Source organism: Danio aesculapii, chromosome 1, assembly GCF_903798145.1.
Source record: "Danio aesculapii chromosome 1, fDanAes4.1, whole genome shotgun sequence".
Taxonomy (NCBI): Eukaryota; Metazoa; Chordata; class Actinopteri; order Cypriniformes; family Danionidae; genus Danio; species Danio aesculapii.
Genome location: NC_079435.1, coordinates 39,561,736 through 39,586,298, shown reverse-complemented (window position 1 = coordinate 39,586,298; position 24,563 = coordinate 39,561,736). Strand labels below are relative to the sequence as shown.

The window sequence follows — 24,563 nt, the reverse complement described above, 5'->3', positions numbered from 1 at the left end:
GTGAGTTACGCTGTCTGTGAGTGTGCCCCATGTTATGTTTACAGTGCATCCGGCCTTATACCAAAATGAATTCATTTATTTCCCCAAAATTCTACACGCAATTCCCTAATAAAAATGACAATGTGTAAAAAGATTTTTTGAAATTTGAAAATTTATTAAAAATAATGTATTCACAGCCTTTGCTCAATACTTTGTTGATGCACCTTTGGCAGCAATTACAGCCTCAAGTCTTTTTGAACATAATGCCACAAGCTTGGCACACCTGTCTTTGGGAATTTTTGCCCATTCCTCTTTGCAGTACCTCTCAAGCTCTATCAGGTTGGATGGGAAGCGACTGTGTACAGCCATTTTTAGATCTTTCCAGAGATGTTCAATAGGATTTAGGTCTGGGAGTTGTTGTGAAGCCTTTCCATTGATATTTTTGCAGTGTGCTTTGGGTCATTGTCCTGCTGGAAGATGAACCGTCACCCCTGTCTAAAGTCAAGAGCACTCTGAAGCAGGTTTTCCTTCAGAATGTCTCTGTACATTGCTGCATTCATCTTTCCCTCTATCCTGAATAGTCTTCCAGTTCCTGCTGCTGAAAAACATGGTATTAGCCTGTTGATGAGTGGTGCCTTTTCTCCAAATGTAATGCCTGGCATTCACTCCAAAGAGTTTAATTTTAGTCTCATCAGACCAGAGAATTTTGTTTCTTATGATCTGAGAGTCCTTCAGATGCCTTTTGGCAAATTCCAGGTGTGGAGTGGCTTCTGTCTGGCCACTCTACCATACAGGCCTGATTGGTGGATTGCTGCACAGATGGTTGTCCTTCTGTAAGGTTCTCTTCTCTCCACAGAAGAACGCTGGAGCTCAGACAGAGTGACCATCGGGTTATTGATCACCTCTCTGATTAAGGCCCTTCTCTCCGATCACTCAGCTTAGATGGCCGGCCAGCTCTAGGAAGAGTCCTAGTGGTTCCAAACATCTTCCACTTACAGATTATGGAGGCCACTGTGCTCATTGGAACTTTCAGAGTAGCAGAAATTTTTCTGTAACCTTTCCCAGCTTTGTGCCTCGAGACAATCCTGTCTTGGAGGTCTACCGACAATTCCTCTGTCTTCATGCTTGGTTTGTGCTTTGACATGCACTGTCAACCCTGGGAACTTATACAGACAGGCGTATGCCTTTTCAAATCATGTCCAATCAACTGAATTTACCACAGATGAACTCCAATTAAGCTGCTGAAACATCTCAAGAATGATCAGTGGAAATAGAATGTACCTGAGCTCAATTTAGAGCTTCACAGCAAAGGCTGTGAATACTTATGTACATGGGATTTTTCAGGTGTTTTATTTTTAATAAATTTGCAACAATTTAAACAAATCTTTTTTCACATTGTCATTATGGGCTATTGTGTGTAGAATTTTGAGGAAATAGTGAATTTAATACATTTTTGAATGAGGCTGTAATATAAAAAAGTGTGGAAAAAGTGAAGCACTATGAATACTTTCCGGATGCATTGTATATTTGCATTGCTGGGTAAATGCATCTGTTACAGTTAACTGTTACAATACTTTTCTTGTTATATTATGTAGCCTAATCATCATCATCTTTAATTTATATGTATATATTTGACAATATATCACGCCTTCAAAATTAACCACCCTCATTTTTATATATCACGCACTAAGTCAATATATTGACTATCACGACAGGCCTACCTGCCTATGATAAATAATGTACATTTGCATGTTTTTTTATGTATTCAATAAGATTGTTTATTGAAAAAAAAACTTAACATTTATTCACTCTCAAGTTGTTCCAAGTCTTGAGTTTCTTCTGATTTATATACACACACAAAAAAAAAATACATTCTGAAAAAAGTTAATATTAACCACTAAATTCTATATTTGGGAAACATATCATAAAGTTCAATGGTTACCATAAACTGTTTATTTCACAAACATCTTAAAACATTTCACCTTTGGTGTTTAACAGAGAAAAGAAACTCACTGGAACAAGTGACAGAATTTAAATTTTTGGGTGAAAATCCCTTTAAAGAAGATTATGTTAATACGCTTTACTTGATGCTTGATAGTTACACCACATGACATTTTAGCCATAGCAGTTTATGACATAGCCAAAAAAAGATTCATGGCGTGTCTGTATTTCCTTCTATAGAACAATTAAGCCAAAATGTCAGCAAAATGGTCACAATTATCTTGGGCTGAAGATGTCATTTTGCAGATTTAATCGCTTTAGCTTAGTCAATGTCATTTTTCAGATGTAATGTTTATTAACTCAGTTATATCTTGAAAAAATGGAAAAAATATGATGCCTACAATAATCCACTCACCCTAAAGAACTCTTTGGTGGAACCAGCATCCAGTGTCCCATAAGCAATCTCCGTCTGTTTGGCCAGGTCTTCAGCACTTTCGATAGGGGACACCATTCTCTCCACAGTGAGAAAGGCAGCCAGGTTAGCCGTGTAGGAGGAAATGATGATGAGGGTGAAAAACCACCACACACCACCAACTATACGGCCAGATAAAGACCTACACACAGCAAACAGTGTCAGCGACTCACAAATACTCCAATAATTTGCTACTGTTAATAAAAAAAGAAACCCTTTCACTTTGAAGAATATGGGGAATATGCAGCCGAAACACGGTACCACTCCAAGAGGGCAGGAAACGGCGACCTTGTGCACTTTACTTTTCCCAACCGGGTCAATACATGTTCACAAAAGAAATGTTCAACCAAAGGTTAAATCAGGACTCTGATTAAACATTCCTTATCCTGTGATAGTTCTTTCTTCTTATTCATTGAACAATGAAGTTACAGTTATTTCTACATATATTTTATCTAGATTATTACTTATGGAAATGGATTTGAAGCAAGAACTGCAGGAGTGTGAACAAATACAAACCACGGCATCAGTAGGAAAATGTGTTGATGCACAAAGCCGAAAGCAAACCCCAAACTGTAGCCCACTGCATGCACCAACCTTGGCGAAATATCGCATCCCTGCTGCATAAAAGCGCCCAGAGAAAACCACAGACTATTAAAGATGCCAAATTCGTTGGTAGATTCGCTCGGGCCCAGCTGCCCATCCTCAAACTCCTCAGTGTGCCACTCGTAAGGGCTGAAGCGGCTAACGAGGAAGAGCACAACGCTAACTCCGATGTAGGCAAACACAATGCACATCCAGATCTCATAAGCCAGTGGATCCAGGAAAGAGAAGACGCCCGGCTTGGATTTCTGTGGTTTCTTGATCATAATGGATATGCCCAGACTCATGAATGGTTTCGAGAAGTCTATCACTTCCTCTCGGACCAGAGTAATGGTGAGAGGAGCGACAGCTATGTCTGCTTTCTGTCAACAGTGAAAAGAAAAGGAATTAGGTGAAGGAGAGACAAAATGTAATTCTCATGAAGATAATGTTTAGTGTTTCTTGATCGTGTACTCTTGACTGTATGTCTTCATTGATCTGTATACTTTGTAAAGTTTTATTTTCTCTCGGTTTTGGAGTTTAATTCACATCGACATTGCATTTTGTCCTATATTGTCTTATATACAATCTCCTAAATAGATACATTTGAAAACACTGCGCATTGTAGTGTCTACTGTGAAAATTTAGGTATTTAAAAATGATCATGCGTGTTAAGTAATAATGTAACATTATATGTATTTGTAGCAAATTTGGTTCAGTACATACATGTACCCAACAAATATAGCGTTGTTTTAAAGATGCCATAGAATTAAAGTTAATATACACCTAATAAAATGAGTACTGCACATTAAAATGATATACGTTGAGCGTCAAACACTATCGTCATTCTCATATAAATTCTCTGAGTGTAAAATCCTGGTGAAAAACAGGCCAATCTGATCAAAACACTGACCATCCACACAGGATCATTAATATGCATGCCCCAGGCAGCAATTGATTGACCACATTGTTTCCTAATAAGATTACAACATATATATTTTAAATTTTTTCCTTATTTTTAAGTGTATTTAAGCTTACTATGTATGTGGAACTCTTATTTCGAAAATGAGATCGGCATTATAGAGCTCTCAGGGTAATGTAACCAGGTGTGGAGCATTTAATCTCATAAGAGAACATCATCAGAACACAAAATTCCGAAAAGATTATAGGTTATAATCAAGTAAATATAAATAAAGGTTATAAATTTATTCAGGCTTAAGATCTGTTTAACTGTGTATTTTGTTAGTTTAACGTGAATATTGTGAAATTTGCCACACATGTTTGCAATGAGGCAACAAACACATGTAAACTGCTGATTATAAGCATGTTTATGCATCGTGTCATTTCAGCTCTTTCTGAGATTATTCTGGAGTCAATTGGAGGTTGGCAATAAACTTCAAAACGCATCGATATTAATTCTTGCCTCTGTTTCTATATAAAACCACAAAATACAACTCTACACTACCTGACAAATGTCTTGTCAGAAGTGGCTTATACGAAAGACAAAGACCTCTAGATTATGCTTGTTTTACCAAAATAAAACATGATCATGCCTTGATTTTTAAATATTTAATTAGGACAGTAAGGTCTGACTTTGCTTAGACAAAAGTCTTGTCACTTAACAGAAATAATGTACAGTATAGAATATAAAGTCATGGTGCAATGGAAAAAGAATTAATATTGTGTATGACTCCCATGAGCTTGGAGGACTGTATCCATACATCTCGGCAGTAACCCAAATTACTAATTAATAAAGTTTTCTGGAATGGCAAAGAAAGCGTTCTTGCAGGATTTCCAGAGTTTATCAAGATTCTTTGTATTCATCTTCAATGCCTCCTCATTCATCTTACCCCAAATATGCTCAATAATGTTCATTTCTGGTGACTGGGCTGGCCAATCCTGGAGCACCTTGACCTTCTTTGCTTTCAGGAACTTTGATGTGGAGGCTAAAGTAGAAGAAGGAGTGCTATCCTGCTGAAAAATTTGCCCTCTCCTGTGGTTTGTAATATAATGGGCTGCACAAATGTCAATACCTCTTTTTGATGTTGCCATCCACTCTGCAGATTTCTTGCATGCCCCATACTGAATGTAGCCCCAAACCATGATTTTTCCTTCACCAAACTTGACTGGTTTCTGTGAGAATCTTGGGTCCATGCGGGTTCCAATAGGTCTTCTGCAGTATTTGTGATGACTGGGATGTAGTTCAACAGATATTTCATTGGAAAAACCTATCTTTTGCCACTTTTCCAAGTGATCAACTAGAATTATCTGTTGCTCTTACAACTGGGATAGACAAGATTTTTGTCAGGTAGTGTATATGCAATCTTATCTATATGCACTTTTGTTGAGAGTAATTATAATTTAGCCTGAATTTCATCTACAACACAACTTTCATTCTCATTTTATTCACTCCTTCTAGCTACAATAAACCACTTCAGTTGAAAAGATTGAAAAAATAAATGACACCATTTTAAACTGTATGCAGATCAATGTAGACTTTGCTCAAGTGTATGGGTTTACTCCTCACCCCATACACCAGTTCCCCAACCATGCCGTTCCAGATCTTGGTCTCAGCATCTCGAGCACCATACTTTCCATCAGCGACAATCCTCAGCTGATACTTAAACCCGCAATGCTTTGCAATCTCAGCGGCCAGGTCCACACAGTATCCCTCATAACGTTCATTATCAGTGAACAACTCTGCATTCTTTTTCAGCATCACATACGGTGCCTCCTACAACACGCAGGCAAATACATTGTTATATACAGACTTCAGATGCTCTTGACATTGAACATTATGAAGTTTCTCTTACCAGGATTGTCGTCACAATAACTGTTTTATTTTCCATTCCCATGGTGTCATTAGGGAAAAGGTCAGACTTTGTCACTGCCATTTTGTCCATCTCATTCCAGTAACCAATCTGAGGAAAAAAGTACACATTTTAGGAAATACAAAATGCAAATAATAGCAGCACATTTTAACAGGGGCCAAAAAACGTATATAGATCCATTCTTTTGGAGATTTGGTTTAGTTAACATCCCATTACTGTCTGTATTTTTCCAAAATGTGGATGGAACACTCTAAAATTATTCTGGCAAGGTTTTCTACATCATTATTCAGTGGTGGTGCTGTGTGAACAGTGCCAAGAAAAAAAGAAATGATGTTTGAACTAGGCTGTCTGCTTGTAGTCTGACTTGAATGTGATGAAAGAGAAAGGCTGTGCACAGTGATATACAGCAAATTTGATAAATTGTCAAAACCCTTTTATATTGTGTTGTTTCTACTGGTTGTAGAAACCTGTTCCACAAACAGTGAAGTCTAATTCAATAATTAGTTCTTTGTTAAAATCATTCTTGAGTTCAAAAGTTTAGATATGGTAAGATGTCAAAGTAGGAAACAAGGCTGTTGTAACTAATGGACACTGGCAATGAATGTGCAGTACTTTATTACACAGAGAATGATCAGGCAGGCAATGGTCATAATCAGGAACAAATTGTAATAACTAGTGATGTGACGTTGTGCATTGAGGCTTCGAAACATGTATCAAAAAAGCTATACATCTCACAGTGAAGCACTGTACCGGAGCTTGATTCGTTTTGCCATAATCACTTGATCAGTGACGTACGAAGCTTTATTTTCGTTTCTACCCACATGACTACTTCGAATTTTGATTCAAAAGTTTAAACACCCTCATGGGTTACATGTTGTATAGCGAAAGATTCGGCGTCGATTACATACATTTCTGCTTTTTAAAAGCACTGCTTCAGTTCCGCGCACCAGTAATTCAACTAAAATACAATAGTAATTTATAAGTGTATTAGTGTATTATTTACAACAATTTTGAAGTATAGTGTGTAATGGAGGCCAGCTGGCAAGTAATGTAATGTAATGTAATGTGTATTTAAATAGCGCATTTATCGTTTATGGCCAAACACCTATACACAATCATGAGGGGGTCTCTTCACACCACCACCAATGTGCAGCATCCACTTGGCAGATGCAACGGCAGCCACAGGAGAACGGCACTCACCACACACCAGCTGTTGGTGGAGTGGAGAGACAGTGATAAAGCCAGTTCAGTGGATGGGGATGATTGGGAGGCCATGATGGTTAAGGGTCGAGAGGGAATTTAGCCAGAACACAAGGGTTACACCCCTAATACTTTACGAGAAGTGCCATGGGATTTTTAATGACCACAGAGAGTCAGGCCTCTGTTTAATGTCTCATCCAAAAGATGGTACCCCACTGACAGTATAGTGTCCCCATCACTTTTACTGGGGCATAAGGACTCACACAGACCACAGGTTGAGCGCCCCCTGCTGGCCTCACTAACACCACTTCCAACAGCAGGGTGTGTACCAGCAAGATTAAGTAATGTCTGTGAGTGTGTGTGTGCTGTTTATATGGTCCATGTGTGTGTGTGTGTGGTGCCTGAAGGGAGTTGTAGTTCATATAGTGGCAGACATTGTAGCCCGAGGGAAAATTAATGTTCTCCAGCGATCTATGAGGGTTAGATCGCTGGTGATCGTGACAACTGTATTAATTGTTTAACACTTAAAATATTATTTAATTAATTAAAAATTATATATTTATGTAAAAAATTATGTAAAATATTATGATAAATTAAGATTACTTTTGTTTTTTAATTTAAACATTTTAAAATATCATAATTTATATTGTATATTGTTATAGTGATAATTTATATTGTTTATTCCTATTTACAATTACTAGAACAACAAATACTAATAAAATTACTTAAAAAAGGAAACCATCAAAATACATTTCCAAACCTGTATAACATTTTTTTGTCCATTATTTTTTGCTTTTTTTCAGGATTCTCTGATTAGCAGCCAATAAAAAGAGTTTATGTGTAGAACAGAATTTTTTATCTTCTGTATGACTTTAATGTCACTTTGAATATGTCTTTGCTGAATAGAAAATGTATTAATTACTGAATACTAATTACTAATCTTGGTCCCACTTTATATTAAGTGTCCTAAACTACCATGTACTTGCATCAAAAAGTAAATACAATGTACTTACTGTGTTCATAATGTATTTGAGAACACTTGTGGTTGTCTTGAGTTGGGATAGGGGTTGGGTTATGGACAGGTTTGGTGGCATGGGTAGGTTTAATGGTGGGTTAAGGTGTTAAGGGTTGGTCAACAGTGTAATTACAAATGTAATTACAGAAGTTAGTTACAGATGTAATTACATACAGGTTTTTAATCAAGTATCAGTACACAGTAAATACATATATTTACACAATAAGTACATTGTAACGAACTATTAATTCCTGTGTAAGAACATAGTTAAGGCCACTTAATATAAAGTGGGACCCTAATATGTATTACTAGGGCTGCACAATATTGGAAAATTCTGATATTGCAATATTTAATTTTTCCGAGATTAAATATTGCGATATGAATATTGTTTCACAAGATAGTTTGAATTTGATAATTTTCTGGGGAGTCTTAACAATATTCATGTAGAGAAATTGAATAACAACAATAGAAATAATGTTTTTTTTGTTTGTTTTGTCTTGTTTCCAGTCCAAATATCAAAAAAATTATTAGAGCAAGTAAAAATACTGATTTGTTTTCACCCTCAGAAGAAATAAATCACAAGTCACAAAGAGATTTTCTTTAAAATAAGCTAAAATATAAGCTAAAATATCTTAATATCAAATAATCAGATTTTCACTTTGAAATGTAGATATTACAAAACAAAAATTCTTAGTACAATTTTTTTGCGTAAATCATATTAATTCCATACAAATACAGTGATTAAATACAATTCTGTAGCTCCTGGGGCCTGTTTCAGTAAGGAGTTAGGTCTGACTTAGGTCAATTAAGTCTGAGTAGATTAATTCAGAATTAAGCGTGCACACCATGACTATAAAAAAGCACTATCAATGAGCGCAGATATTACGAGTCACCATGGCAACATCTGAAAACAGTTATCAGCATTTTTTTCTCCAGCTGAACTTATTAATATGACCATATATTTAGAAAAAAAGCAATACCACTGCATCGGCGAAACAGAAACTGTTAGCGTGGGAAAACATAGCTGCTCAAGTTAATGCATAAGTTTACTTTGAAAAAATTTATAGTATATAATAAAAATAAAAGTAAGGAAACGTTTATAGACTTTTCACTTGGAAAAAGTGGGGAACTGGTCGCAATTTTGATGTTATTTCAGATGTAATTGCATTAAATTTCATAAAATAGGTTACTGCATAGTTTCTACAACAAATTTGGCAAAACAAGAATGCAGATAACCATAACTCAATATTCAGAGAAAATTTTTTATTTAAGGTTCCCACTTTTACACATGTTGATCAGTTTAATATAACATTTCTAAAATTGAGCTTTTAAAAGATTTAAAAGGGCACTTGCGTGTCTGCCGGGTATTGATTAAGTGGTAGAGGTTGATATGATGTTTAGATTGTAAGCAATACTAAAAAATAGTTTTTAGAATGAGTAATAATCCCATTAATCTAATTACAGTACATGTCAGTGAATTTAAGCTTATTATTTATTTTTTGCAGTTGTATCAAAGGTAAAACTTAAAATCATGGTGTTGAATCTACAGTAATTGTAATTTTCCCAAAAAAGGACAAGTCATTCTTGTAATTTTGTTCTTTGTGTGACTGAAATGTAGGCAATGAATGACTAAGACTAAGGCTAAAGTGAGAAATACCGCTCTGTCTTTAAAAAACAGAAGGAGACCGACAGAAACTCCACAGTACCACAGTACCTGAAAAAGTTACCTCTCTTTCAGAAACCTTTCCCTGCTTTCTCGAGTTTGACAAACCTGCCATTTTGAGTTTCTCTCATTTCAGGGTTAACATACTCTGAGTTTTCACTTAACCTGCTTTTTTGAAACAGGGCCCTGGTCAAACATAATTCAGACTCAACATTGATTATCGTTGCGATGTGACTATTGCGGATGTGCACATTGCGATATTGATGCTGAAATGATATATTGTGCAGCTCTATTTATTACACATTTTAACAATAGCGTTGATAAAAGTGTTTTGTTCCAATCAATGGAAATAAAAATGATAAAACAATATAACAATAACAATCCATAAAATATTAATATTTGTTTTCAAATATAATAGAAATGTATCAATCCACAAAAATTGAAAACTATCAAAACAGTATTGCTTTGTTCAGTATTTATTCAGCATATAATTATGAAATAATTATTACTAACATTAGAAAGGGAGCAATTATCATAATTGATTAAATAAAGAACACAGAAACTTGATATGCTATTGATTCCAGATTTACATTTCCCATCCCTATTAAAAGTACTTATATTAATGAAGAAATGGCAAAATGTACTTCTAGTCAGCGTTACCTTCACAGGGCCGCTGTTTTTCAGCTCCATGACATTGACTGTGTAATTCACTCTTCTGCCATACTGATCAAACTGAATATTTCCAGTCAGTCCGTCCACACGCACCTGAACAAATGAATGTGTACACAAAAATCATAAGAAGATCTTACACACAGAAAACAGGCATTGACAATGTGTTGGCAGAGGACCTGTTTAAGAGCACGTTCAATCTCCACCCCCTGAGCCCACGGCACCGCAGGATTGGCCAGGCAGTCTCCGTTGTTGCCACGGCGACTGATGTCAATCCTTTGTTTATGCAGAAAGCGAAACGCCTCTGTCATCACTTGCACAGCATCATATGTGAGAGCGGAGGTGTACTGTGAAGTAAACAAATACGACCAATAGTCTTTCTGTGTCATGATAGACATAATAATTAGGACTGTGTTCAAAAATGCTGTCAGCAGCATATTTTACTGCAGCATAATTTCAATATTTGCACTCTCTCACCCTGATTTTGCTGTCCGCTCCAGGATACTCCTTTTCCTCCAGAGCCTCCCAGCGCTGGTCAAATTTAGCAACAAGAGGGTCATCAAAATCCACAATCTGAAATCCAGATACATTCGCTCCTCCATACTGAATCTTGGACAAATCTCCATCTACAAAGCCCTGAAAGACACACACGGACACACACTTTTTAACTACATAGTTCATGTTGAACTGTGAGCTGCAGTTGTGTTGTTAGGATCACAAATTATTATTATAGAACAATAAACACTATAAAAAAGTTATGGTCATAGACAAATGAACTCATTATTAGTAATTATTTACTCAGTAATGTTCGAAACATTTACAATGTTTTTTTTTGTCCACGTAACTAAAAGGAGATGCTTGACAGTATGTTCAAGCTGCACTGTAAAACAAAATCTGTGATTTTAGTGGTAAAAAATGTAAACAATTATGAAGTAAAAATCCATAACCTGGTTAATAGTAAGTATATATATACAGTGAATAACCCGTACATTGACTTTTCCCAGAATTCCCTGTGACACTTCACTTTTTATGCTTTTTGTTGAGATTACCATGGTTGTTTATCATTTTTTTTCATCAGTTATTATAGTTTCATCAAGTTGTATTTTTAAGGATTCATTTTGTTATTGTATAACTACAGTGCTCTTGGTCAATCCAAAATGTTAAGAAAACCTCAAGCCTGAACATTTAAGTAGTAAAAGTGTAGTTTTGGCATTCTTAAGAGAATATCTGCATGTACACCATTATTAGGCAACTATTAGTGTGCAGAATTATGCAGCTAAATGAAAAACAAAGCTTCTCCTATCCACTTGTTTATTTTCACCTGTTAAAGTGAGAATAATAAACAAACTCAATTTACAAAGAAACGTTTCTGAAATTTTATAATAAAAAATAAAGAAACTCAGTGACCAATATAGCCACCCTTTTTTTTTTGATAACAGTCACAAGCCTTCCATTCACTTCCACCCAGTCAGATTCTTGATCTGGTCGGAATCAACTTTTTGTGCAGCTGCAACCACAGCCAACCAGACACTGTTCAGAGAGGTGTACTGTTAACCTTGACTATAAATTTCCTGCTTAAGAAGGGCCCAAAAGTTCTCAATAGGATTTGAGTCAGGTAAAGAAGGGGGACATGCCATTATTTTTTTTTTATCTTTAAGGCCTTTACTGGCCAGCCACGCAGTGGAGTACTTTAACACATGTGATGGAGCATTGTCTTGCATAATTATCAGAAAGTCTTTTTAAAAGATGCTGACTTTTTTCCTGTACCACTGCTTGAAGAAACTGTCTTCTTAAAAATTAGCAGTAGGCCTGAGAGTTGATTTTGAGTCAATTGTTGAGTCCAGGTCCAGCTAGCTCATCTTTAATAATATTTGCCTATGCCAGTACCCCACCACCACCTTACTGGCGTCTGAGTAGAAGTGGAGCTCTTTGTCCATTACTGATCCAGCTCACCGCATCTTTAGGTCTCAAAAATCTTTTCATTTCACTAGTGAAATTAATTTCAGTAGTAAAATTAAAGGACTTTTTGAGAGCTTGGCAGTGTGCTGATTTTCTTTTGATCTTTTTCCACCCTGTTTAATTTTGATCGAGCACCTGCCTTTGAGATTTTTAGATGTGCGCACATTTCCGTTTTGTTTCCATTACTGATTCAACCACGGGCCCATCCATCTTGTGCATCAAGAGTCACTCTCAATCTCATCAGTCCAAAAAACCTTTGAAAAATCTGTCTTCAGATATTTCATGGCCCATTCTTAACGCTTCAACCTATGTGTCTTGTTCAGAGGTGGTCGGGTTTCAGCCTTTCTGAGAACTGAACACCCCATACTTCTTGACACTCTAGGTGGGTTGCAGTTGTGGAATATGGCAGCACTGGTGGATAATGGGTTCCTCGTTGCTTCATGTTTGATTCTTCTCAAATTTTTGGCGGTGAATTTGCATCTTTTCTTCTCGACATGTTTCTTGTGACCCTGTTGACTTTTGCTACAAAACATTTGATAGTTCTGTGATCATGCCCTAATATCTTATTTCAAGAGTGCTGCATCCCTGTGAAAGACTTTTTACAACTTTGGCTTCTCAGAGTCAGTTAAATCTCTTTTTCGTGAGGAGAAGAAACTGCCTAAAAATTATGCACACCTTGATATACTATAGGCCACACCCTCCCTCGTTATGCATTAAATCCAATAAGCATTCAAGTTTATACAGCTTGGAGTTGAAAATTATTAATAAAATCATAATTTGGTCAAAATTATCAACTGCCTAATAATTGTGTACGCAGTTTAGAGTGTTATGTTACATCTAATGTTGATAAATAATGTTAATTCCATTACTTTAATTTTGTATCTGTTACCATGATGGTGTTTCGTAGTTGTGTGAATGACACTTAGCGTCTTTTACATATTAGTATGTTTCTCTGCTTGTAGGAAAAGTTATCTGATATGAGCATTGGTTCATTATATGACTTTCTCATCACCATATGGTTGTGTTTTTGTCTGTGCAACAAAAGATGTGATGTGTAGATGTTAGTACTTCAAAATATTTGTGTATTAACAATATAAATAAATGAAATAGGGTTGTTTACCATGGAAATTAAAAATGTATTTTACAATTTTGTACAGTTTTTTTATGGTAAAATACTGGCAACCACAGTTTTATTTGATTTTTACCAGTGTGCTCTTTTTCTACATAACATGAGCATATGAGCGAGGGGCAGTCAAAAGGAATTCTGGAACAAATTTTAGATATAATAGTAATGTCTTTGGTCGCATTTTACAATTAATTTTTCATTAGTTCACAATTATTACACTGTTTATTAATTTTGGTTAACAGTAATAAAGTTGTTCATTGTTAGTTCTTCTGCATTAACAAATTTTAATAAGCGTAAATTTGGATTTTAATAAATGTTGAACTATGATTAATAAACGTTAAGTGTTGTTCATTCATAGTTAGTAAATACATTAACATCTAATAAAACCTTAACGAAAAGTAATTACAAAATTATTTAAATAACACGAAGTCAAATATTGTTCAGATTTGTCTCAAACATATTCAGAAACAATCTGAAATGAGAACCACTTGAAATATAGTTTCAGGGAAAACGTAAACATTTAGGTTTAGAAGTGAGTTCTAAATTGTTTCTTTATGTTTCTTTGCATAGGACTGCGTTGCGTTTTACATTGTACATGTTTGACCATCATGCACTCAATAAAATACTAAAAATGCTGAAGATAAAAGAACTTCAGCAAAAAAAAAAAAATTCTGTAAAGCAAGAACACATTCTGTATCATTAACAGACCTTTAGAATTGGCAATGTGTTCTTTGTGGACCTTCAAAGAGCCCATTCTCACATGAGCATTTAAATATCTATATTTATATAATAAATAAAGTTTAATTATAATTATTTTTATAGTTTGGTTTTGTTGAACAGAAAGTAAAATAATTCTCAATCTTCTTTTACTGTCTTTTGTTTTGTTATCAGCATTTTCTTTTTCAAAACATTAAATCCTTGATAAAATTACACTGAAATTCAACAATAACATCTTTTTTTTTTGTCATGATCATTATGAAATCTTGGTGTTTATGTGCCACATTAAAATATAATATCAGATTAAAGTCTAAACGTAGGTAATATAAAAATGTAAGAATAATAAAATAGCATAAAAATCATAATATTATGCAAGCAGATTAGAAATATTTAAAGAAAATATTCAATTACTAAAAGAAAGGTGTTACTAGACAATAGGGAATGCTTCTGAATAAAGCTGCTTATTCTACACCAAAAAATCGATGTAGGATTTAGTTACTGTAAATCATACATACATAAACAGGATTCACAACAAAGCAGCGCTTGAGTTTCTGGCACATCAGCACTGAGTTATCATTAGTATTCGGACACTGCAGCGGTTATATAGGAAATTGAATTCATTCAGAAGGAAAAAAAAGCTGACAGACATTCAGGAAATTGGCTATTTTGTCCAATCTGAAATTGCAATCAGCTGTCCACTACACAACAAGATGTTCCCTTATTATCATAGCTAATATGATAACATTAATGTCATAATACTATCCTTTTGAAATATCATTCATCTAGCTGATTCTAAGTTTTTTTTTTTACATAACAGTAATCAGAGCAAAGTTACTTTATTGAAAATAGGCCAAAATGAACACCCTACAAATTTAAGATTATGCAGATAAACTATTTATTTATTTATTTATTTATTTATTTATTTATTTATTTATTTATTTATTTATTTATTTATTTATTTATTTATTTATTTATTTATGTAATCAAAATGAATAATGATTATTATTACAAAATTAAGATCAATATTAATACAATATTAAGATCAAACAATAATATTTTTGTCATAATACTGCAGCTTGTCCCTGATTTTTAAATGTTTAGTACTATATATATATATATATATATATATATATATATATATATATATATATATATATATATATATATATATATATATATATATATATATAATTTTAATCAGTTTGTTATTAACATTTTACTGGTAGCAATTTAGTTTAATTTTCTGACAGATTGAAGTAGTAACTGGTTAAATACCATTTGCTTTTCACCAATAAATGACAACACAGATGGATTTAATTATAAAGGTAATTATAAAATATGACCTTATTAACATAGAAAAATGCCTCCAGAAATCAATTCCAGGTGTGAAATTATTGCCCTTAATAGAAAAGTTAATTTCTGAACTTGCTCAGAATATATATCATGGAAGACATATTAGGATTTTTAATGAAAAACATGAACATACTGTATTAATTTCTACAGAAAATAACAAAAGAAACTATTTTCATTTGGAATCAAAAGACTGTAATAATGTTAATGATTTCTTTAAATAACAGTAAAACACATCAGTAAAAAATAAGAAACTTACAAAATTTGCAATGATGTAATGATATCCTTTCACATGTCGACCGATGGTAATAACCTGAGGAGAAGCAGACAATAAAGTATTTCACAAGAGCAATATAATTGCAGCGTCATGTAATGAATACTAAAGATGTACGCAGTCCATCATTCCTTAACTACACCTCTGACCTTACACGTGTGGAGTAATGGGCTTTTAGTGCGCCATTCACCTGCTCCATAATGTCCTTGACCTTGTCCTGTTCACAGTCGAGGATGACTCTCCTCTCGTTCTTGTTCTCCAGGTCCTGAAAGAGTGAGCGATATGCCTCGTCTTTCCACTCATCCTTCAGGTTTCCAACGTTTATGGCTGTTACCTGCCATTTCCTCTCTGCTGCTGTGTCCAGCACCGCCTGCAGGGTCGACAGACCTACATGGAGACAAACCGACGTGTGTCTTACATCAAATGTCTTCATCAAATTCTTCTTGAAGCTGCTCTTGCTTTAATTGCCCTTCTAAAGCCTCATTCACACTAACAGTGACTTTGTAGCTGCCTTTCACCCTGTGTCGCATCTGAAGGCATAGTGAGGGCATAGTGAGCGTTGCTTAACGTTTATAAATGTTTTGAGTATTCTTGCTGCTAAAAAATAAAAATTGTGAAGGAAAAACACTATATAAATGGAATCAGTACATAAAATACTCAAAGGTGGAGAATGTAGGTTGAACTAGGTATTGCCGTCCAAATTCAAAATACTGGAGAGGTTTTTTTTTCCCACACAGCACTTCCTCCTCAGATTGACAAACCCGCAGGTTGCCAGATTGACAAAACCAACAGAAGCCAGCATACCTGGTGATTGAGCCTTACAATGTAATATTTGCTAATTAAACACCACATTATGTGAATTTTAATAACTCTGAATCCTAATCTCTTTTCGAATGTACATACATTGAGGCGGGTTTCATGACTGGAATGAAATAATTTGTGTTTTCCGCCAAGGTAACCCGGGATGCTGAAATATAATTGGGTAAATTGGCAGTGGGCAGGTTATATGTATCAAAACAAAGACCGATATTCTGACACGAAACATATTTTCGAAGCAGATTAACTGGCTTTAGCATTGTCTTTCAGATAATTAAGTATGCTAACTTAGCATGTTCTTAAAGATCTCTAAACATATTTTGGTATTGTTATGCTTTAGTAGTGTCAAGAGAGGGTCGCACACCGGTAAATACACGCAGCACCATGCATTTTAGAATTCTAAACATAGATTTCTATCAGGGTACAAACACTAGATTGCATGTCCGCGGCGCCAATCTACGACTCAGGACACTGTTCATATTTCTACCGCTCCACAGAAACTCCATTTAATTTTAAATAACATGCGAGTGTGCACATCTGGTGTGTGATACTTCAAAAACATACAAACAGCACCTTTAATTACCAGGATAAACAAGAAGCTTGCTTTGTCATTGCGGCTATTTATCTGTAGCCAAAGAGGACCTATGTACAGCACAGAGAATACAACTGGCTGGTGCGGTAGAGAAGCAGAGATAGGATTATGTGACCTCTACTGATGATTGGCTGGCGCTCACGAAAGTCGAACTTTAATTGCTTAAAGTTGATAAACTCTCGACTTTGTTGGATTGCTAGACATGCCCACATCCAGTCACCAATGGTCTAGAGATCAGCAGAAATTGCTAGCTCTTTTAAATAAATTGTTGCTTTGTTGCTGCATGTCACTGACTATGTTTACTTGGAAATCATACATCTAATTAGTTGCCTTCATCTGAATAAGACAATAATATGATTAAGGTGTTTATATGAGTTGCTTTTTGAATGCTCTACACATGATTCAGTTTTACATGTTATACCACATAGTTCGATTAACGTCATTGTGTCACCACGATATCCACATTTCCGGAGTTACATGTAAATTCGGGTGTTTTATTTAAAATTTTAGAAATAACTGCAGCTCGGCAGCTTCACTTTCGTTCAGGAACAATTCATTCATGTCCCCACGACAAACTGAATTTATTTGATACACTGGTGTTTTAGTAGAATTTGATTCCAAATTCTAAACGAAGGCGACGCAGTGAGGCAGTAGGTAGTGCTGTCGCCTCACAGCAAGAAGGTCACTGGATCGAGCCTCGGCTGGGTCAGTTGGCATTTCTGTGTGGAGTTTGCACGTTCTCCCTGCGTTCGTGTTGGTTCACACCGGGTTTTCACTGGGTGCTTCGGTTTCCCCCACAGTTCAAAGACATGTAGTACAGGTGGATTGGGTAGGCTTAATTGTCCGTAGTGTATGTGTGTGTGTGTTTGTGTTTCCCAGTGATGGGTTGCAGCTGGAAGGGCATCCGCTGCATAAAACAAATGCTGGATAAGTTGGCAGTTCATAGTGCTGTGGCGACCCCAGATTAATAAAGGGACTAAGCTGAAAAGAAAATGAATAAATGAGTGATGCTTAATGAAAAAAAAAACTTTTCATTTAGTGATGAGTGTATCTGTGCTCATTTACTGCATCGGTAGGTGCAGAGAATAGCGTCAAAACAGCTGTGTGTGTATGGAATCCTGTCACAAAATGTGTGTCCTGCATGATGGTAATAGTTTGATTAAGGTGTTTACATGTCTGTACTTCACTTTAATAATGCCATTAAATAGGAATTCTTAATTCAGTTTCTGTTTAGTTCAATTATGACTTTACTCGGATTAAGGTAATCAAAAATCGCTGTTTACATGGTAAACTCTTAATTAGAGTATTGTCTTAAAATATTAAAATCAGATTATTGGTGTCCATTTAAACGTACTCAGTGTTGGTTTAAGGTGAACATGCAAACTCCACACAGAAATGCCAACTGACCCAGCGACCTTCTTGCTGTGAGGCGACAGTGTTACCCACTGCGCCACCACGTCGCCACCACGTCGCCATATAATATAATATAATTATTAATTAATATTATATTATATTATATTGTTCAAATTTGCTCAAAAACTGTTACAGATATATTTAGAAAAATGCTCATTATTATTATTATTATTATTATTTTATAGAAAAAAATGTAAACTTTTAGAATTAGACATGAGTTCTAAAGTAGTTTTTTACAGGTTTTTACACACAAGAAAGAACATTTAGAATGCTTCTACTTCTAATGTTTTTTTTTTTTTAAGCAAAAACATATTCTGTATGATTAGACCATTTGGATTAGCAACATGTTCTTTATGGACCTTAAAAGAGAATTTAAATATTTTTTCATGTCATATATCAATGGCATATATATCAGCACGTAAAATTTGTTTGATAAAATTGTAAAATAATGTTTCTAAATATATTTATTCAAAACATTGAATCTCTGATACAAAAATACATTTATGGCAAAGCATTATTCATTCATACATATAATATTTTTTAAACTTACACTTATTCATCGATAAAATCTTAACTATCATATTTATTTTTCAGATTAGCTTTTTAATCTAATTATTATTAATATTATTATTATTATTATTATTATTATTATTATTATTATTATTATTATTATTATTATTATTATTATTATTATATTGATATTAGTCCCCATGGAAATCTACAAAGTGTTTTAGTGCCACAATAAAATATAAAAAGAGAAAGTTTTAACTTTAGTCAAATAAAAAAGTAAGACTAAAGTAATAGTATTGTGCAAGGTCATATCAAACGTCTTCATAAAATGTTTCATCACTCTGTTCTAGCTTTAATTACACTTCTAAAATGTAACTGCTTTAAAACCCCACGTTCACCAGCTTTACTGCGTCTTTTTAGATAAGATTGGATCTCAGTTACGACTGCTCTCTGTGTTTTAACCACTGTTCTACTTTAATCAACCTCCACTCCAAATTACACCCAGAGACCTTGATATTAGGAGTATTTTTATTGCACTAGAGGCCCCCTTGGGACACTTTTTCTCCTTCATTTATCAAGTCTTCTCCTCGCTCTCTTTATTTCAGCCTTCTCTCTTTTGGTCATTTGCCCTTTCGTACTCATCTTCTCTTTCGCTTCCCTCCTTTCCTGCACATCTCTCCTCCTCTCCCTCTCTCTGTGTCTCTCGGTTGATTTCATATCTAGGTCTGGGGGGAGAGATTTATTTTGCCGCCTCAAACCAGAGATGTAGCACATATAATGGACACTCAGCTAACATTCAGATAACATCCTCACAGTAGCAGCAATTCTTAGACTGACAAAAAGTTTTTGGCTTAGGGCTCAGAGAATATGTTCAAGATGGAGTTAAGATATTGTGAGGATTTTTACAATACTTGTTGTTATTCGGATATATTTTTTAATGTTTCTCTGTAAAAATTTAAAGAGCCCCTATTATGGGTTTTTGAAAATGAGCTTCCATGCAGTGTGTAACAGCTCTAAGTGAATGAAAACATCCAGATGAGGTTTAAATCTGAAAGTGCACCGTGTTTAAAACTATTGATTCCTAAAGGAAAGAGTGATTCGTTTGGTGCGAATCTTTTTGTCTGTTCGTATCAGTAAACACAGTTTATATCAGGGGTCTCAAACTGCCTGCAACTGATGCCAAAAATATAATGAGATTCGGTCCACACAAAACATATATTTTTGAACCATTATCATTGTTGTGCAGTTGGATCTAGCCACTTATGGTTTTGACTCACCACCTAGCGAAAGTACTCCATTCAGATTGGTTTTACTTTCATTTTCTGTCAGTGTACGATCATGAGTAACACACGTGTTTTAATTCTGTGGCTGATTAAAACGTTACAATATATGTCCGTAAGTGCTCTGTTTTTACTAAAGCTCTATTTTTGTAAATATTCAAGGGTTGTTTGATCATTATCAGTTTTATTCCACTTACATTTTGTTTTACAAATGCTTCTTCGTTGCTTACATGTTATGCTGATGGTGTAACAAATATGATAAATGTGCTAATATTCACATTTAATAGATTTTCCTCATATGCTTATTAAGATTGCATAAAAACTATGGACATTAGTAAAATTGTACTGCTAGTTGAATTGAACTTGTTAAAGTAAATGTGAATATGTACATACTTTGCCCCTCTTTGTTGTAGTTTTACAAAAAAGAATGATACTGAGAAGAACAATTGCCAGTAAAGTCACTTAAGTTACCCTAATTGCCTTCTGCTCTTCTTACGGTATTAGGACAATACAGTTGGTTGGAACAGAACAATCATTATAATGCCTATCGTTTGTAATATTTTCATAGCAATTTAAACTACCCCTTCAATATGTACAACAAAAACAAAAAGCTAGAATTTTGACCGCATGTACTCTGTGGAAAAACGACTGAGTGTGCGTCTAACGCTCAGCCATGCACAAAAACCACAGATATATTTTAGCAGCTGATGGGTGACACGATAAACGTTCTGATTTGCATTATCACTGATGACAGGTAATGCTTGAAATATAAACGTCATGTATGTTGTCCTAGGATGCATCAATGACGTCAGGTTTCCACTTTTTTTCTTGTGCTTGAATGTTAAAACGATGCTCCTATGAATTGTCAGTCACTGATATGGCCCCCCGCCAATTTGAGTTCGAGACCCCTGGTTTACATGGGCCAGTTTCTTCTTCCTCCAGATCCTGTAAATATTTCTCCTTCCTACACAACCTGTAAGTATGATTAAAATGGTTGCCTCATTTTCTGTAGTTTGCAAAATATGTATTTAATTGTGTGTTGTAACTTGTAATCGCTCCGAGCAGCTTGTATTCACTTGTCTATTATAGATCAGTGCTTGTAATGTATGTCTTAGGTAAAATCTTTATGGGCTATTTACATATTGCGTCCAAAACCACGTTGAAAACGCAACACATGCTTCTTTCCTTACCGATTTTAATGCGTTTCTGAAAAAGGAATAGTTCAACTTTTGCCACTGTGTGGATCAATACTGAATGTGTGTCGTTGCTAATACTTGGGCTTATGGTTAAGAATAGAAGAATATGCTGGTGTTTAACTGCATTACTGCATTGGGTCACACGTATACTCTATACGGTACATAATAATGGTGGGCGTTTCTTTCCGTTTCCAGCTGAACGCAGTCGACCAATCACAACACACTGGGTCATCAGACCAGTCAGCGCAGATTAGCATAATGCTAAGAAGCGGTTTGGGAACAAATTAATTGCTGAACAAATCATATAGAAGGCTTTGGGATAATTAGGTAAAAATAAATGCATATTTCACAAGACAATGAAAGTGTTTTTTGACCTTGCGTGCATATCAGCCTGCTGTTGAAGACCCCCAAATACAAAATATCACCTTTTATAATGCATAATAGGGGCTCTTTAGAGGAAACTTTTTTTCTAGTCCATTTTCTTTTTAGTAGATTCAAACATTTCTGTCAACCCTGCCATTTTTTTCCAGGGATTCTCCCGTATTTTTGCATCTTGCTATCATCGTGTTTAAATATTTTCTTGTATTACTCCTGTATTTTTAATCTTCCTATACAAAATCCCACCTGGTGTAACTTATGTTTACTACATTTGCCTCTGATACAGCAGGTGGCATATACTAAACAGCATTAGCTAAAATCTACAAGAGCTGATTCACAGCAAGAAGGTCGCTGGTTCAAGCCTCGGCTGAGTCAGTTGGCGTTTCCGTGTGGAGTTTGCATGTTCTCCCTGCGTTCGTGTGGGTTTCCTCCGGGTGCTCCGGTTTCCCCCACAGTTCAAAGACATGCGGTACAGGTGAATTGGGTAGGCTAAATTGTCCGTAATGTATGTGTGTGTGAATAAGTGTGTATGTGTTTCCCAGTTCTGGGTTGCGGCTGGAAGGGCATCTGCTACATCAAACCTAAGCCAGAGTAGTTGGTGGTTCATTCCGCAGTGGCAACCCCTGAAAAATTTAAGTCTAGCCAAAGGAAAATGAATAAATAGAGTTATTTTATAAACCATATTACTCAACTCAACTTGCTGTTCTGATTGAAATTGCTCTGAATGAAATGATAAAGGAGTTGGGTGTCATTTGGGCATATACATTAATGCACTGATGGAAGCCTAAACTTTGTGCAAGGTTAGGGTTAGTGTTCCCTTATTTTCAAATCAAAATGTTGACAGTTATGGATTCAAAATCTGTCTGAAAATATTTAATATTAAAAGCAGACCAGCACAAGTCAAGATAAAGGCCCAATCCCAATTCTACCCCTTAGCCCTTCCCCTTATCCCTACCCCTCGTTTTTCCCGTGAAGGGGTAGGGGTGTCCCAATTTTCTTTAGCTTGAAGGAGTAGGGCTAAGGGGGAGGGGTAAATAGCCCTTCGAACTGAGATTTTTCAGGACCACACTCGAAACCAAGGGGTAAGAAAATTTCCCAGAATTCACCAGCCACAATGGCAGCATAGCCGCACCCGGAAGTAAGGAGTCTTTATTACTTTATTACTAGTTTTTTACAACAATCAAGCTTATTTTATTATATATTCATAACCGCGTTCATGGTTTACCTATATGCTTTTAAAAAAAATGCTAAAATAAAAACCACTAAATTTCGCTATCTATAATCCCTAATAATAACTCCTGTATAGCAGTCCCACAACATTCTGCCACTCGATGACACTCGAATACCCTGTCAGAAAAGTCTAGTGGCTGTGAATGAGCTTTTTACAGTGTCTGCTATAATGTTAATGTTGTTTTTGTGTGTTTAATTGGATGAATATGGACACTGTGTAAATGTGCAGTATAGTTACAATCTTATTGCCACATTGGATTGTCATGATAACATGATATATGATTTCCTGAATATGAATACCAAAAAATAAAGCAACTGGAATAACTACAGCAGTCACGATCGTCCCATTTCATATGAAGCAAGAGATTGCGATGGCATATGATGACGTGTGCAGGTGTTGTCCCATTTCTTAGAGGTAAATTTTGAAACCCTTCCCCTTCACACTCTGTTTTAAGGGCCAAGGGGAAGGGGTAGGGGTACAAAAATAGAATTGGGATTGGGCCAAAAGAATCAGAATTAAATCAGCAATTAAAAAGTGAAACATGTCCTTAGGAAATTGTATGGCCACACAAAAAGCTCATTAAATATTATTCACGAGTTCACACTCAGATATTTGACTGAATAGAATATGCATATTTGGCGTGCTGTCTGGGAAGAGGGCTCTGAGCTCAGAAAGACACCCTAACTCGTGTTATTCCCCTCATCAGCATAGAGAGAGATCAAAGCACAAAGCACAGTGTCTATCCCAGCACTAGAACGCTCCCCCCTCAGATGTAAGTAGGTATCAGGCTAATAGTGTGGATTTGGGGTGGTGGAGGGACGCTGAAGTCAAGAGAAAACAGAGGCATGACGTGTTTGACTATTTATAGATGTTTGGTCTTAAGCTGATTGGATAGTAGAATGCTTGTAAATGATGAATTAGCCTTGTCAAAAACTGATTCTCTCGAAATTTGTTTATAAAACATCACATCGATCACTCGATTTTATTTTGCAGCAAAATTGTAAAAAAAAACTTGTGAAAATTCTTTATATTGCCCTGCTGTAGATTCATTACTTTTCCTTTGGCTAATTCTCTATTTCAGAAGTGACCACAGCGGAATGAACTGCCTACTATTCCTGCAAAAGTTTTATGTAGTGGATGCCCTTCCAGCCGCAACCGAGTATTGGGAAACAGCCATACACTCTCATTCATACACTACGGACAATTTAGTTTATTCAATTCATTTATAGCACAGGACTGTGGGGGAAACGGGAGCACCCGGAGGAAACTCATGCCAACACTGGGAGAACATGCAAACTCCACACAGAAATGCCCACAGGCCCAGCCGGGACCCGAACCAGCGACTTTCTTGCTGTGAGGTGACAGTGCTAAC

General features: G+C 35.5%; 1 protein-coding gene across 5 annotated transcripts in view; it reads right to left on the bottom strand.

The window, feature by feature from the left end:
* The window catches only part of gria2a (glutamate receptor, ionotropic, AMPA 2a), a 68,627-nt gene that overhangs the window by 12,619 nt on the left and 31,445 nt on the right, over window positions 1-24,563 (bottom strand). For all 5 annotated transcript variants that reach the window (XM_056460258.1, XM_056460225.1, XM_056460234.1 and 2 more), the window contains exons 4-12: window positions 15,966-16,162; window positions 15,761-15,814; window positions 10,827-10,985; window positions 10,529-10,696; window positions 10,341-10,445; window positions 5,785-5,892; window positions 5,499-5,705; window positions 2,987-3,354; window positions 2,336-2,534 (exon numbers count right to left, since the gene is read on the bottom strand). In XM_056460258.1, coding sequence (XP_056316233.1) covers window positions 2,336-2,534; window positions 2,987-3,354; window positions 5,499-5,705; window positions 5,785-5,892; window positions 10,341-10,445; window positions 10,529-10,696; window positions 10,827-10,985; window positions 15,761-15,814; window positions 15,966-16,162 — 1,565 coding nt within the window. The remainder of the gene's footprint in view (window positions 1-2,335; window positions 2,535-2,986; window positions 3,355-5,498; window positions 5,706-5,784; window positions 5,893-10,340; window positions 10,446-10,528; window positions 10,697-10,826; window positions 10,986-15,760; window positions 15,815-15,965; window positions 16,163-24,563) is intronic.